Raw genomic sequence first — 15,076 nt, forward strand, 5'->3', positions numbered from 1 at the left:
AAAGGAGCACACAGCTGAGCGGCTTGGGCCGGGGCTGAGGTTTAGGGGACTATGGCTAAAGTGCTTGGCCCTGAGCTGGGGCCCTGAGCTGGGGCCCTAAGGCGCGGGCTGCAAGGCTGAGCTCAGGGCTAGCCCTGCGGCTCTGGCTAGCCTCTCTTCTCCCTGTCTGCTTTGGTATTGATCAGGCCTGTGCCAAGTATAGGCTGTGCCAAACAAGCTGATAATCCACTAATCCATAAACCCACTCAATGCCATGCCATCAGTTGAGCTGAGGATGGGGGCGGTGAAGAAATTAGCTCTCTGAATGCCATTTCAGTCTGTCTCTGCAGCTTGTCTCCCTCTCTCTTTGCTAGACTTCACATATTTTTCCCATGACTCAAGTTCACTTCTTTTCTCCCACTCCATGAGTTGTAACTTTCTGTCTGTCTCACTCCCTTCATCCCTCCCTCTCCTCCACAGGGGCGACTGTGCTGCTTGTGAATGCTACTGATTTGGACGCCTCTCGGGAATATGGCCAAGCCTCACTCATCTACTCCCTGGAGGGCTCCTCTCAGTTCCGTCTCAACTCTCGCTCAGGTGTGTGTGTGTGTGTGTGTGTGTGTGTGTGTGTGTGTGTGTGTGTGTGTGTGTGTGGACCCATGTAAAAGTGTGAGTTTTTTCTAAAAGTATACTTCTAATTAAGACAAGTCAGTTCATACTTGACCTGAACATGTTATATATATGTGTCTGCAATATATTTTTCTGTTTCTTTCCCAAGCTCTTTAATTTGCCTGTATGCACATTGTGACTGGGCTTGGTGGCGTCTTTTGACATTTTAGCATTTTCATTTTATTCTGACTTTATCTTTTCATCCTGACATGAGTTGCCTTGAAACATGTCTGGCCTTCACTCAGTTGTCCTGGTTGTTGTTGTTGTTGTATTTTATATCATTTTCATCTGTTTACATGTGTGTTTTAGGAGAGATCACCACAACGGCCCTGCTGGACCGAGAGCTGAAGTCAGAGTACATCCTGATAGTCAGAGCTGTGGATGGAGGGGTGGGCCCTCAGCAAAAGACTGGCATTGCCACGGTAACCACTTTAGAACCATCATCTTTCCACAGCTCACAGAACAAACCAGTTTCCACTGTTTAATCAATAGTCAATCGGGATAAAAATTATATTCTATTGTACGTATACATTGCACTTTGACTTACTACTATGACAGGTCTCTCTCTTAACTGACATCAAAAATAGCTCATTTCCAGTTGACCTTAATTCCCCTCACTTCCACTTTGTTTAGGTGAATATCACCATCCTTGACATCAATGACAATGCCCCTGTGTGGAGAGACGAGCCATACCTCACCAACGTGGTGGAGATGAGTCCAATGAACACTGATGTTATCTCTGTGAGTACACCTAACCAACCCGGTAAACGTAAATGGTTGACGAGCTGATTGTTAACTAAATGGTTATGTTTGAACGGCACAAATAAACACACATGAATGATAATTCTTATCTGTTTTATTCTGAGTAGAATGGACAGTTGATGAAACAAGGAATTCATTTCTGACTTTGCAAACTTTAGTCAGGCAAAAAGTTTTTGAGACCAGTTATCAGAGTGTGAAGATTGAACATTGGTGCGACATACTGCAGATGAAAAACAGTAAATGTTGAAGGATTCATCTGCATGCATAGTCCTCCTCTAATGATGGACGAATTGCCATTACTGCGTAGGTCATCACTAAGTAAACACTCTGATATTACCCCTAAGTCTCTCATCGTCCTGCTAGTGTCTTTGGCAATGTGTTGTTGTTAATTAAGCCCTGATTGTCCATTAATTAAAGAGTCATCAGTGAGTGTAATTAAGGGAGTCCGATTGCTAATTAAAATGTAGCCTGCAGTCATATGCATAGCAAATTATTCAGCTGCTAGGCAGAAAGGGGAAGTGAGAACCCATCTTGCAGAGCAAGAGAGTGGAATGGAAAAATGGACAGGGAAGGGAAGTGAAGTGAATGATACAAGTGTTGTGTTGCTACATTTTCCACGTATTCCTGCACTCTTGTAGCTGTTCCTCAGTTGGGTCGCTCATGGTGCATCCAGTGATGCGATGCATACTGTATGTGACTCCGTGCTCAGTGGACAGGCACTGCTGCCCCTCTGACCATTTTTCAATAAATCGGACCACCCAGGCTCACAGACCTGTAATTGGCCCAAATGTAGCCCCGGACCAACCAACCAGTGTTTCCATGGTGACAAGAGGCCACCTGCTAAGTCCTCATGGAGGTGTCCAGCGAGCCGATGAATTTGGTCGCTGTGCCCAGTGCAAGGATCATCCCACTTAAATCTCCGAGCACCCCACCATCACTACTGCAGCCTTTTACATTCAGCGCCTACACGTACAGTGAGCCTCCTCTAATATCTCATTTCAATGCAGTATTTTCTTTTCTGCCACTCTGCAGTCCGACCAGGGCTATAGTTCAATAGACAAGGCTAATATATTTGGCCACCATCTTTTAATGTGCTCTGCTCAGGCCACAATTGATGAATTGAACCGGCCCCAGCTAGACACTTTCCCACATCTTATATCACCTACCCTTGTCTGTGCAGTTGCAAATCAATGGGCCTCTGAGATGCCTGCCTACCATGTCCCCTTAATTATTAAATACCTGCAAAACCTTTGTTCCTCTAATGACCAATTAACCAGTTTCCAGAGTTTTTAGTCAGTGCACTGAATAATTGATCAGCTCTTTAAGAATCAGCCAGTGTTTTAGCCGGGCTCCTGGCTTCACGCATTTATCACCCATCGCCACTTTGTGTCAGAAAAGAGACGTGACCATTTTTCTTTTGGCTGACTGATGTGTTAGAACAGTTGGAAGGGGTTGTGTGTGAAGATGCTCTAGGGGTGGGATAGGGATATTCTTATTACTATTACCATAACTATAACTGTAATTCTTTTTTTTTTCTCTCTGATTCATTTCCTCATTCCCTTCCTATTTTCTCCTGATATCTTAAGTTATTCCTGTCCAGATATCTTAAAGTTCTTCTCTTGAACACACTCTCATTTAACCACACAGTATAACAAAAGGGTTCTTATACATAGGGAATTGGAAACAAACTGCTTATTGGGGGGTTGTTAAGAGTTTCAGAAAGTTGTTTTTTTCCCTATCTCTCCCCTGTGCAGGTGTTGGCATTTGACCCAGACAATGGGAAAAACGGGACAGTGATGTACAGTATCAGTCCAGAAAACCCCTTCTACACCATCAGCAGCAGCACAGGGAAGATCCGCACCAGTGGGGTAACTCTGGACAGGGAAAGCTCCAACCCCAGGGACACACTACTCATGAGGACCATTATCATCTCAGCTGTTGACAGTGAGTAGTGTGGATGTGTGTGGTGGGATGTCAGTTTGCACTTGTATTTGCCTTCCGCTGTGTAAATTTACCTGATTCATGAAACACCTAAACCATCTGTAAGCGAGCTTAAATAGCTCTATATCACCCTCAGTGGAGAGCTTTCAACTCTGACCGATTAGCCTCTTTCCTCAAACCTCATTACTCAAGTTTTATGTTGACCATGAAACTTTTTACTGTGGCTAATAATCCCCTTTGACCGTGAGATGTGGGGTGAGTGTATGTGCGTGCCTTTACATGTTCTCTGGCGCCCTCTTTAGATGGCACACCTCCACTGCATGCTTCAGCGAGCACCACCGTGTTTGTCAACCTGCTGGATCTCAATGACAACGACCCAACCTTCCTCAACCTGCCCTTTGTGGCAGAAGTTCCAGAGGGACTGCCCATTGGATCCTCAGTTTTTAAGGTAAAACATGAGACTATATTCGTGTATTATGGCTTTTAAACAAAGGATTGTAGTATCTATCATCTCTATTTTTACCCTTAGGATTTACCCTTTCCTTAACCTCCTCTGTTCATTTATTTGTCTGTATCTCTCTGCTCTAGGTCCAGGTGGAGGACCCAGATGAGGACAAGAACGGATTGATTACAATGGCGTTACAGATGGGGATGCCTCGCCTCGACTTCTACCTGAACACCTCCACTGGCGTTCTCACCTCCATGGCAGTCCTGGATCGTGAGCAGATTGGACAGTACCATTTGAGAATTATTGCATATGATGCAGGGAAGTTCCCTCGCACATCCACTTCAACCCTCACTGTCACAGGTAAGAGTCTGCTAATGTGGCTGATGATGATGAGAATAAGGGTTTGAATTTCCTTTTGCCCCCTCTGAAATGACCCTACATATGAAACTGCCAAGCCACAGTATGATTGTATTCTGCATGGTGGGAAGAGTTACCTCATTAATGCAGATAGTTAAGCACTGACTTCTCAGTAATTTGCTGAGAATGATGCTACCACCTGCTGGTGGGATGTGAAAAATGAACCAGGCAAAATAGTCTGATTGCTGTAAACATGCTGAAAAAGGAATGGAAAAACTGAATAAGGTTTTCAAATGAGTCAGAAGCATCAACATATTATGGACTGTTTGGTAGAGATCTTTTTCAGGTCACAGGGGAGACAGGACCAGCACAACCCAGCTACAAAAGAAACATATTAATAGACTCTGAATCCTCTGATTTAACAATAGTCTTTCTTCTCACTGCACCACCTTGCTGCCTTGTTTGTCCTCATGTACATCTATCCGTGTGTCCTCATGTCTTTCTGTCTGTGTGTTTGTATGCGTGGGTCAGTTCTGGATGTAAATGATGAGACGCCCACCTTCAACCCTGGCGTGTACAATGTTTCCCTGAAGGAGAGTGTTCCTAGAGACCACATTGTAGCGCGCCTCAGCTGCTCTGACAACGACGCTGGCCTCAACGCTGAACTTAGCTACTTCATCACAGGTCAGAGGTCACAGTGGGAGTTGTTTTTGTGTGTCTGTGGGCTAGAGTGTTGTACAGTTATGGGAACTATGTGCACGCACAGTATCTTTTGTCCAACCATCCGTCTCTGTGTGAGTTTGTGTACGAGGCGAGCTCCTCTTGCATGCTTATTTTAGTATCATAGCTGTACTGTATGTATGCGATGTTTTACTAATATGCTGTAAATAAATTTGGAAATGTGTTTGTGCTTTTTATTCTTAGATGGTAATCAGGATGGTAAATTCAGCGTGGGCTTCAGAGACGGAATTGTTCGGACTGTGGTCGGCCTAGACAGAGAGACCCAGGCAGCATACGCGCTGATCATAGAAGCTATAGGTGTGGCATTATTATAATGATAGGAAACCTTTGTCATCTTTTATCATCCTCATTTTCACACAGTCCGTGTTTGTATTTGTTATAATAGGACTTGTTTTCTTGCTTGCTTTGTTTGTGATCTTCAAAGCAGCTCCTTTCTACTTCTGCGAAGCAATGATGAAAAAATGTGTGATGCCTGCACATCTGCAGTGATTTCAGACTATTGCTCAACTGCCTTTGTTCCTGTTTGAAAAGAAAGAACAAAAACTCTGAGGTTTTCCTGTTTTGGAAACCATTGAGTCAGGGTGGCTTATCTGCTGAGGGTGGGGGGAGAAAAGGCAGAGATAATGTAAAAATGTGCAAGAGAACAGAATTACACATATTGTTCTAATTCATAAGCAGCTGAAAATGACCCAAGTTTTGGTGAGCCAACAATGTCCCAGTGTTACGTCTTTATACCAAGCTATATTTGGCTTCTGCTTTATTTTCTTAAGATCAATGGATCGGTTATGGAAGTAACATATCAATACAGAACCGGTTCCATTTTTGTATATAGGTCGTAATGATATATTTATGGCCTTAGCCTGTGAGATGTACAACCATGAAATGAAAGCCAAGTATTTGTAGTTGTCCTGGCGTCAACCCTTAAAAATTGCATTAACCTGAAGGATTGCAACTGATGTGTTTGTGTATGTGTGTGCTTCTGCACATAGACAACGGTCCAGCGGGCAGCCGGAGGACGGGCACAGCTACTGTATTTGTTGAGGTGCAGGATGTTAACGACAACAGGCCCATCTTCCTACAAAACAGCTACGAGACCAGCATACTGGAGAGCGTGCCCAAAGGAACCAGCATCCTCCAGGTAGAAAACACAAACACTGCTAAACACATCTAGTAACAAACTGCTGCACTCTCAGCTGTCAAACGACAACATCACTTTATTTCTTAATGCAAAAATTACAAATATCAGTCACAGAGTGATCTATTTTTGGCTCAGGTTGCACTTGTTTTGCCTGTATTTATAACCTATTGTGTTTTTTATAAAACAATTTGTCTTAATGTACATTGATTACTAGATTTACGATTTTTTTCTGCATCAGGAAAATGATCAGTGTGAAGCAGAGGAATGATAGTTGTACCAACACTTTGAATGGGATTTTGGAATATTCTTAAGTTTGTCCTTGAAAATAGAAGTCATTATTTAAACCAGGGCCTGGCTGTGAGATTTTTGTTTGGACAGAACAGAAGCTGAGTTTTTAATCGAATTGAGTCATTGTTGGAATGCATATTCTTTACCTTAATATATAGTAGAGAGCTATGCTGAAAAAAGAACATCCATACCTAACAGTGTAACTTGCTGCCGAGGGTGAAATGATCAGTCACAAAAATGTGTAAACTCTGCTTCAATGACTTTTGGATTGCCTGATTTTTAAGCACATGTTTTGTTGCAAACTTCGTCCACCTAGCATTCAAAGTATGTTACAACAAACGCTAAACAGTTATCAATAATGTCTGTAGCACCAGCCGTAAGATATACAGTGTATCACTTGTTTCGGGAAGCAGTCAGTCAGCCCCTCAGCCTGTCCTCGAGTCAGATTTCAGTGACATAGTCAAATAGACAAGGCATAGTGAGGTGGGGCTCCACGCTGGTTTCTGGCTGCTGTGTGTGTCTGGCTGGAGGCCGGGACGTCTGTGTGCTCTCGCGCTCGTACGGCCTGCGATGGGGCGGTCGTCTGAAGGAGATGTTGTATGAACGCCGGTATGAACCCAGCCTCTTCCACACCTTGAGCTGGGGCTCACTGGACCGGCTCCCTCCACGGGTCAAGCCCTCGCCTGGGCTGCAGCTCGCCTCAGAGTCCCCATCCTGTTCCGAGGGCCGGCACACTGCCAGGAAGGCAGCTAACCCCGCCAGCATCAGCGACAAGCCCAGCACCACCATGATGGTGTATTCTGGGTTGAGGATGTCTGAAGAATAGGTTGGAGGCAGTGGGCTGGTGGGAGAGATGGTGGTGGCTGTTAGGCTGGACAGAGTGACATTTTCTGTGTATGGTGTAGAGGTGAAGTTGGAGTCTGGTTCAGTGGTGTTCATGTTGTCTTGGCCCTGGATGGAAAGAAACAACATTTAGGTAGGTGGTTTACGTTAAGATGATGTGTGTGCGTGCATGTACTACTCTATTTGGAAGTGTGTGTGTGTGGTCAGCCTCTATTAAAGTGCCACAGCAGCTCTGTGCCTCACTAACCAAGCCTATCCAAGCTGAGTAGGTTTATTTCCCCTTTATTGGGATCATACACTCAAGTGCTTATGATAAACGTACGCACACTTAAGTGCACACATGCAAAAAATATACACAGAAACGCCTGCATGCACATGCAGACGTGTTTGGCATTTGCGGCAATTATGTAGCTATTAAATCAAGGACTACAAAACACTCAATGCCTGACAGGCTTTCTTCAATGTAAAACAAATTGGGTTTATTAAAATGCCCCTTGTAAAATGCAAGGCACCCACCTCTTCTACCCGGTCTCCAATTATACCCTCCCCCCTTCTCATTCTGTGCCCCCATCTTCAGCATAGTAACATTTGTAAATGTCATCGTCCTTAATTCAGCGGAGACAAAGCATGGCTTATCGGTTTAAGGGAAACACATTGGGACGTGAAATTATTTTTAAGACCAAATGCCAGGAAAGCTGTGAAAAGGCCAGTGTAGCAGGATGGCTCGTTAGAGAGTCAGTTCATTAGTCAGCGCCTCCAAGCACATATGCCACATGCACACACACACACACACACACGCGCGCGCACACACACACATGCACACACATACACAAACACAAACTTTCTTTCTCAGCCACACAAACTGTAGACTGTGCTGCACATATTCGTGATTAGGCACGCTGCTCTTAAGCTTGGCAGCTTAGCTGTAAGGTACTCTCTTCTCCACATTGTTGCTCCTTCAGATCTGACTGCTCAGCTAGTTTTGAAACAGTGGTTTCGTCACTTCTTTACCAGCACACTTTGTCTAATCTATTGTAATCTTTGTAAAGTCTGTAAGGTTAATTTATCAGTAGCATACTTGCAAAATGCATATAAGATTTTTCTTGTTTGCTCTCTGATTCATGGTATTTTACAAAATATGTTGTCTACTATAGTGGAATAAAAACATGAATGGGGAATACATTAATAGATCATTGATGTGCAGCCTCTGTTTGCTAATATCCTACCTTCCAGATAAGTCGTAGTAATACTATACCAAATGTGTACAACAGTCTCCACATACAGACATTGTGCAGTTGCTCAAGCACATGTCAAGCAGCTCACATTTCCAGATCTGGATTTTAGGAGTTTCATTCCAAAACAGACTACAGCAGACGCAAAATATAAATCTTAAGAGATGATCACGAGATTTTAGGCAAGCTTAGGATCTTAAGATTTGAAATTATTATATTATGTTTACTTACTAAAATGCTATGCAATTAACATTTCTTCAACGGTCTGAATCTTTCGTAATTTGGATAAAACCCATCACAAATGTATACTCACACCCACACTTTAGAGACTCTTTAAAACAGCACCTTGCTTAGTTCCAGTAACTGAGGTCAGACCTGTTTCTTGGCTCCACGCACTTGTTTTCCCCCCTTAAACTGCTGCTTTCCCAGAGACAGAGGGGACAACGCTGGGGAGGAAGAGGGCAACCAGGAGGAGAATGGGGGTAAAATGTGGTTGACAGCATTACAACGGAAGTATCTCACTGCTGTTTTGATCCCAGGGAACCAAAGACAATAGTGTATTTTCTGACCCATGCAGAACCTGAGTGAGTAATCCCTCTGTGATTACACTCCACATGTTACACTTACAACATCTGGCCCTGCAATGAAGTGTTACACTTTATACACCCCCTTTTACGGCCTAAGTGGTGCAGTCCGCTGTGTAATACCCTATTCATCACTCCCCAATCTGACCCCCCAGCCTCTTTTTTTCTCCCGTCTCCCCCTCCCCTCTCCTCCCCTTTCTCCTCTTCTCTCCACATCTCTTTATAAAGCTAATGAGACTGAAGTTGGGCCCCTCTTCACAGGGAGAGCGAGAGAGAGCAAAGGAGAACACACAAGGCAGGGAGAGAGAGACTGCGAGAGTTTGTGTGTGTCTCTGTATTTCTGCGAACCTGACTGCATGTTCATGCGCTCGAGTGTTTTGAGTGCGTGTCTCTGTATGCAATTGAATATGCACTTTGTAGGGCACCTCCACAGGGTTTGACACATCCACAGAGGAGCGGGTAGCGACATGAAGTGAGCCTCATCCAGCGCCAGCGGCTCTGTGCCTCTCTGGATTCAGAAGTCAGTCTTATGACATGGCCCATTCACCAGCAGCCCAGCATGCTCCACTATTTATCTGTGTACGCTGTGGAGCCGTGCTGTCTGCTCCGGGTTTGGGTTTTTGGCTGCTCCTGGCTCTCTGCCTGCGATGGAGACAGAGAGAAGTTCTGCTGTTATAGACTTGCTGCCAAGCCATGTTGGGGTTGTTGTGGCAACAAGACACTGGGCACCAGTGGATGTGTGGTGAATGAGAAAAAAATTGGGATTTGTCCATCTGTTTGTAGAAACCATCGATTCGATAACAACGTGTATGAAATGTACTTTCTATCATGTGACTTTATGGAGATTAACACACTATAGAGGTCAGAGAACGGAGAAACAGACTCATGGTGACTCCCTTTTGTCAGACTACAAAATGAAAAAGTTCTATTTTTTTTAAAATGTTGTAGATTTGGTTTCCCTGTGAAGTTATTTTCTAGAGACTTTCTGCTTGTGTTTTTCTTTTCAGGTTCAAGCTACAGATGCTGACCAGGGGGAGAACGGCCGAGTTCTGTACAGGATCCTCACTGGTAAGTGCTGCAACACTTTGATTTGCCTCCCAGATTGCCTTTGCTCATGTTCTCCTTGCTCTCAAACAAATGCAAAGAAAGAAAAGGCTCCCAAGAAGCACTAGATTGAATCATTAGATTTATTTTGGTAGAGTTGTTAATCCAGTTGTTTGAAATGGGTGAAAACAAGATCTCCTAGAGAAAGTTTCCAAAATGATTCAAGCTTTCTGCCTATGGGCAGGTATGACAATTCATCTTGTTTCCAATGCAATTTCTCTTGTCTATAAGCAGTCAGTGTGAAAATACCAGTAATGACTGGAAGTTAATTTGCATTGGAGGCAAGTTAAATTTTCTCACCCAATTGGCATAGACTTGATTAAATGTTTGCTAAAATGGGTATTTTTGTATTCTGTCTGTCTGTCTCTGTCTGTCTCTGTCTGTCTCTCTCTGTCTCTCTCTGTCTCTCTCTCTCTCTCTCCCTCTCTCTCTGCGTGTGTGTGTGTGTGTGTGTGTGCGTGTGTGTGTGTGTGTGTGTGTGTGTGTGTGTGTGTGTGTGTGTGTGTGTGTGTGTGTGTGTGTGTGTGTGTGTGTGTGTGTGTGTGTGTGTGTGTGTGTGTGTGTGTGTGTGTGTGTGTGTCCGTGCATGCAGGGAACAGAAACAATCTCTTCAGCATAGACAATCAGACCGGGCTGGTGACAAGAGGCCTCAGGGCACTGGACAGAGAAACCAGCAGCTCCCATGTGCTGGAAGTGGTGGCCTACAACAGTGACGAGGGCAGCATGAGGAGCTCTGTGAGGGTGAGGAGGAGGAGGGTAGCTTGAGGGGGATGATGCTGAACCGTGTGCAAGTTACATCCCCATGCTTTATGCGGAAGGTGTAGCATAACTTATGTAGCAGTAGTATGTTCTGGAGCATGAAGATTTATAAAATGTAAAAGGAAAATGTGTTTGGCTTTTTAAAACAGTCTTGTTGACCACTTGTGATGGATTTTGTCTAGAAAGTTGGACATCAGAGGATCCAGACACTTCAGTGGGACTCAGACATATATTTTATTTATGTCAATTACCTAATAGATAAAATGACCAAGCCCTTTACCAAAGAGTAAAAATAATAATAATAAAAAGAGTACATGTATAGTTGATGTGCCACAAATGTCTCCCCCTGCAGGTGATCATATACGTGGACGATGCCAATGACGAGGTGCCAGTTTTTACCCAGCAACAATACAACCGTCTGGGCCTTAGGGAGACTGCTGGCATTGGCACCTCTGTGATTGTGGTGCGTGCCACCGACCCTGACACTGGTGAGTCCAGTCTCAGATCAATCAGGAGAGTGGAGCAGAGAGAGCTCACTTTGATGTCAGTTCAAGTATCGGGTTGTATCCTTGTGCCATAAACCACAAGAGACATTTTGCTGACTATGGCTTTAAACTTTAGCTTCACTAATCCTGACACTAGTGGGTGCCACTGCAAAGAGGAATATCAAACCTCTAAACCACAACATTGTCATGGTATTATATCACATGTGCACATACAAGAAAAACATTCACTGTAACTGGCATTTAAATCTCTACTTCTGCTCCATAGTAGAGACTTCCTCTATTCACTTCCCCGTGGTGTTAAGTGTTTCTTAGACACCGTATGATGCATTTGGCGCATTGACATACATTTTCCAAAACATTAGAAGAGGCCTGAAACAGAAATAACCATAACATAGGAAACAAAACAGTTCATGACACACAAAAGGGAGGAAGCTGTTTGGATGTTGTAACTATAGCATCAGTGTAACAATGATAAAATGTTTACAAGTTAATTAGTTAGTTTTTTAAAGTTATTATTTTAAGCTTTTCCGTACCAACCACCTCCCCTTCTTCCTGCTCAGGTGATGGTGGAGCTGTTGCTTACGCTCTCGTGTCCGGCTCAGACCGCAAGTTTGAGGTGGATGTGAGCACTGGCCTGGTAACCACCGTGGACTACCTGGACTACGAGACCAAGACCACCTATTTGATGAACGTCTCGGCCACTGACCAGGCGCCCCCTTTCCACCAAGGCTTCTGCACCGTCTATGTCACGCTGCTTAATGAGCTGGATGAGGCCGTGGCCTTCTTCTCCGCCGGTTACGAGGCTTCTCTTCGTGAGAACATCGCCACGGGGACCGAGGTAGTCCAGGTGCAGGCCCAGTCAGCCGACAACTTGAATCAGTTGACTTACCGCTTCGACCCTGATACGTCGCCTGCGGCTCTGGCCCTCTTCAAGATAGACAGCATCACGGTGAGTGGAGGAGCAGTGGAGGAAAGGTCAATGACGATATGAGCACAATGTACATACCTCTTTTTTTTGTAGGCTTCAAAGGCTATACTCACCTGTCAAATAGGTTGCATCCATTAACCGCAGTGTGATTCAATAACACCTTGTTCCCTGTGATTTAAACTTGTTGCTGCATGACTTTTAGCTGATCAAAGAGCTTGTTGGCTTTGAAGCCATTTGATTCCTTTGAAACATGAGAAATGGGGATTTTTTTTGTTGTTGATTGTTTTGATACTTGTTAGTCTCTGTCCTTGCTCACTGTCTGTCACAGTAGAAGATTTCTACCTTGCATGCAATCTTTATGGAGGCGGAGATATATGCTGATTCGTGTGATGTTTCAGGGCCGCATCACCGTGACAGGCCAGCTGGACAGAGAGAAGGGGGATATGTACACCTTGACTGTTGTAGCTGATGATGGAGGACCTAAAAAAGACTCCACTGTGGTATGCTATAGTCTGAGTTGTGTTATTGTTTTACTTCTTTTTTTGTGTACAACATTCTATTTATTACAGCATGTATTGTGTCTTGTCTGTTGTAGAAAACTTAATGGCATTCCTCTTTTATTCATTGCATCTCTCATTGGAAGTGCAGAAGGTAAGACTTCCTGGTTTTTTTAAGATGGTTTGAGTATTAAAGGCAACATGAAATGTATAAATCTGCAGTATCTCTGATTTTTAGGATTTGGGTTATTTGATTAATTTCAAAGGTAAGTATTTTGTTGAGTTACAAGTTATTGATCTTTTACTTTGATCTTGACAGGTTTCAATCACCATTATAGATGAGAATGACAACAGTCCAGAGTTTGACATCACATCAGACACTTCAGTGGACATCCTAGAGAACACACCCATGGGGAAAAAAGTGGCAGTGGTGCTGGGAAGGGACAAAGATGCTGGATTAAACGGACTGGTGAGGATAAAGAAGAAGGATGGAGACGGATAGAATAAATAAATCTCTTGTGATCTCATAAACCGATCATCATATCAATCATTTTCCAGATTTGTCCAGTAATTACTGAAATTAAAAAAGACTATCACCAAGAAGACAAGCTTTTACTACCTTGTGTTTGACAGGAAACTTAACATTAAGCACTTTTTGCTGCATTTTATGCATAAATAGGCTATATAAATATATTATTATTATAAGTAGTAGTAATTAGTAGTAGTATTATTATTGTTATTGTTCTTATTAGTATCATTTTATTTAATCATCTATGCTGCTTTATAGCACTACACAAAGTTGCTTTACAGCACAACAAATGTTCCTCCAGTGAAATAATGCTGTATTTCCCAGTTTTTGTCAATAACATATGGTGAATCAGGTGAGGTTACTGGGATCATAATCAGCTCTATTAGCCACATATTTTTACACATAAAATTAATTTGACTATGGTTTGTTGTACAAAGTTCCAAGAACTATCTTCAGGAAGATAGACTAGCACCACGTGATTTTCTATTTTATACGACCGACAATACTTGCTGAAGACTACAAAATGTTGTTGACAGCATGAGCATTTTAACTTTTACTTCGTACAACCTGCTTGAATACATTTTTCCCTCTGCAACTCAACTCTTCTCTTTTTTTTTATGATGATAACTTCAGTGGCATTTTCTATTTGCCTGCTTTTGGTTCTGTTCCTCCATGAGGTTTCAGTTGTGCACCCCATTCCTTCTTTAGCTTTCGCTGTCATTTATTCAAGAAAAATAGAACCTTAACAGCCAAACACATTTATGAAATGAATTATTAAATCATGCATTATGGGTAACTTAGTGCTTCGAGTTTCTGACTGAACCTTAGCCATTATTATAATGTTCATTTTTCACTTTTCTTTCACTCTCTGTTTTTCTCTCCCCTGTTTCTCTTTGTCTCTTTCTGACTCATTACTCTCTCTCAGGTCAATTTCACTCTGGTGGCAGGCAACATGGAGGATGTGTTCAAGATCAAGACAGTGAACCACACCTACGGGGAGGTTTTTGTCAATGCTGCTCTGAACAGAGAGTCAGTAGACCGCTATCTACTGAAGGTCAGGCAGCAATCCACATGCACTTATGATCTTTCACCACATATCTATATGGCCATGTACACATTTTACACGTGCACCACAACCCTGACTACTTTTTTAACCTTAGCCTTAAAAAATAATGATTCTGTGTCACACTTGTTTTATCGAAAAATGTACCGTTTAACTGTTTTTCTGATCACTTAAAATATTATTCACGTCAATATTTTCACTTTAAAGAAAGCTTACTGCATCTTACCTCCCAACACAAGATATTGCAAATAAGTCCCAAGACTACATGTAGCAGCACAGAAGAAGACACTTATTCACTTTCTCCCCTATGTGTTTGTTTATGTCATGTGTCCAAATGCACGGTCAGACTTACATACTAGTATACAGTGCATGTGTATGTTGTTTCAGGTGCGTGCCATTGACAATGGCTCACCTCCCAGACACACAGACCACTCCCTCACCATCAACATCCTGGACATCAATGACAACGCACCTGTTATTGAAAGCCTGAGGGGGTACAACGTCAGCATTAGTGAGGTAGGGACGCACTCCCACATCACATGGAGCATGATGATAATTTTATCCACAAGTGATTTGCATGTTTCCATTATTTTGAATGCAGCTAGTTCTTGAACAGAAGCTGAACAATATAAGCACTGTTATAATTGGCCGTTTTCAGTTTGAATTATAGCATTTACCTATCCAGTCATTCAATGTTGTTTATTCTAC

General features: G+C 43.0%; 3 protein-coding genes across 3 annotated transcripts in view; 2 read left to right on the forward strand and 1 right to left on the reverse strand.

The window, feature by feature from the left end:
- Positions 1 to 13,181, forward strand: part of LOC129091999 (cadherin-23-like) — a 127,156-nt gene extending 113,975 nt beyond the window's left edge. The window contains 16 exon segments of the mRNA XM_054599740.1: positions 460 to 576; positions 958 to 1,070; positions 1,282 to 1,389; positions 3,165 to 3,354; positions 3,654 to 3,799; positions 3,940 to 4,159; positions 4,688 to 4,840; positions 5,081 to 5,194; positions 5,887 to 6,035; positions 9,990 to 10,050; positions 10,679 to 10,827; positions 11,198 to 11,333; positions 11,912 to 12,300; positions 12,678 to 12,779; positions 12,875 to 12,930; positions 13,096 to 13,181. Coding sequence (XP_054455715.1) covers positions 460 to 576; positions 958 to 1,070; positions 1,282 to 1,389; positions 3,165 to 3,354; positions 3,654 to 3,799; positions 3,940 to 4,159; positions 4,688 to 4,840; positions 5,081 to 5,194; positions 5,887 to 6,035; positions 9,990 to 10,050; positions 10,679 to 10,827; positions 11,198 to 11,333; positions 11,912 to 12,300; positions 12,678 to 12,779; positions 12,875 to 12,883 — 2,156 coding nt within the window. The 3' untranslated portion in view covers positions 12,884 to 12,930; positions 13,096 to 13,181.
- LOC129092001 (uncharacterized protein C10orf105-like) lies at positions 6,765 to 7,262 on the reverse strand. Its single transcript, XM_054599742.1, has one exon. The coding sequence runs from the start codon at positions 7,260 to 7,262 to the stop codon at positions 6,765 to 6,767; it is 498 nt and encodes a 165-aa protein (XP_054455717.1).
- The window catches only part of cdh23 (cadherin-related 23), a 32,813-nt gene continuing 30,619 nt past the window's right edge, over positions 12,883 to 15,076 (forward strand). Inside the window, 4 exon segments of the mRNA XM_054600769.1 lie at positions 12,883 to 12,930; positions 13,096 to 13,245; positions 14,231 to 14,359; positions 14,756 to 14,884. Coding sequence (XP_054456744.1) covers positions 12,883 to 12,930; positions 13,096 to 13,245; positions 14,231 to 14,359; positions 14,756 to 14,884 — 456 coding nt within the window.

This window comes from Anoplopoma fimbria, chromosome 6, assembly GCF_027596085.1.
Source record: "Anoplopoma fimbria isolate UVic2021 breed Golden Eagle Sablefish chromosome 6, Afim_UVic_2022, whole genome shotgun sequence".
Classification (NCBI taxonomy): Eukaryota; Metazoa; Chordata; class Actinopteri; order Perciformes; family Anoplopomatidae; genus Anoplopoma; species Anoplopoma fimbria.

Bases quoted from the DNA above. Each gene is read 5' to 3' on its own strand.
- LOC129092001 (XM_054599742.1), bottom strand. From the start codon at position 7,262: ATGAACACCACTGAACCAGACTCCAACTTCACCTCTACACCATACACA.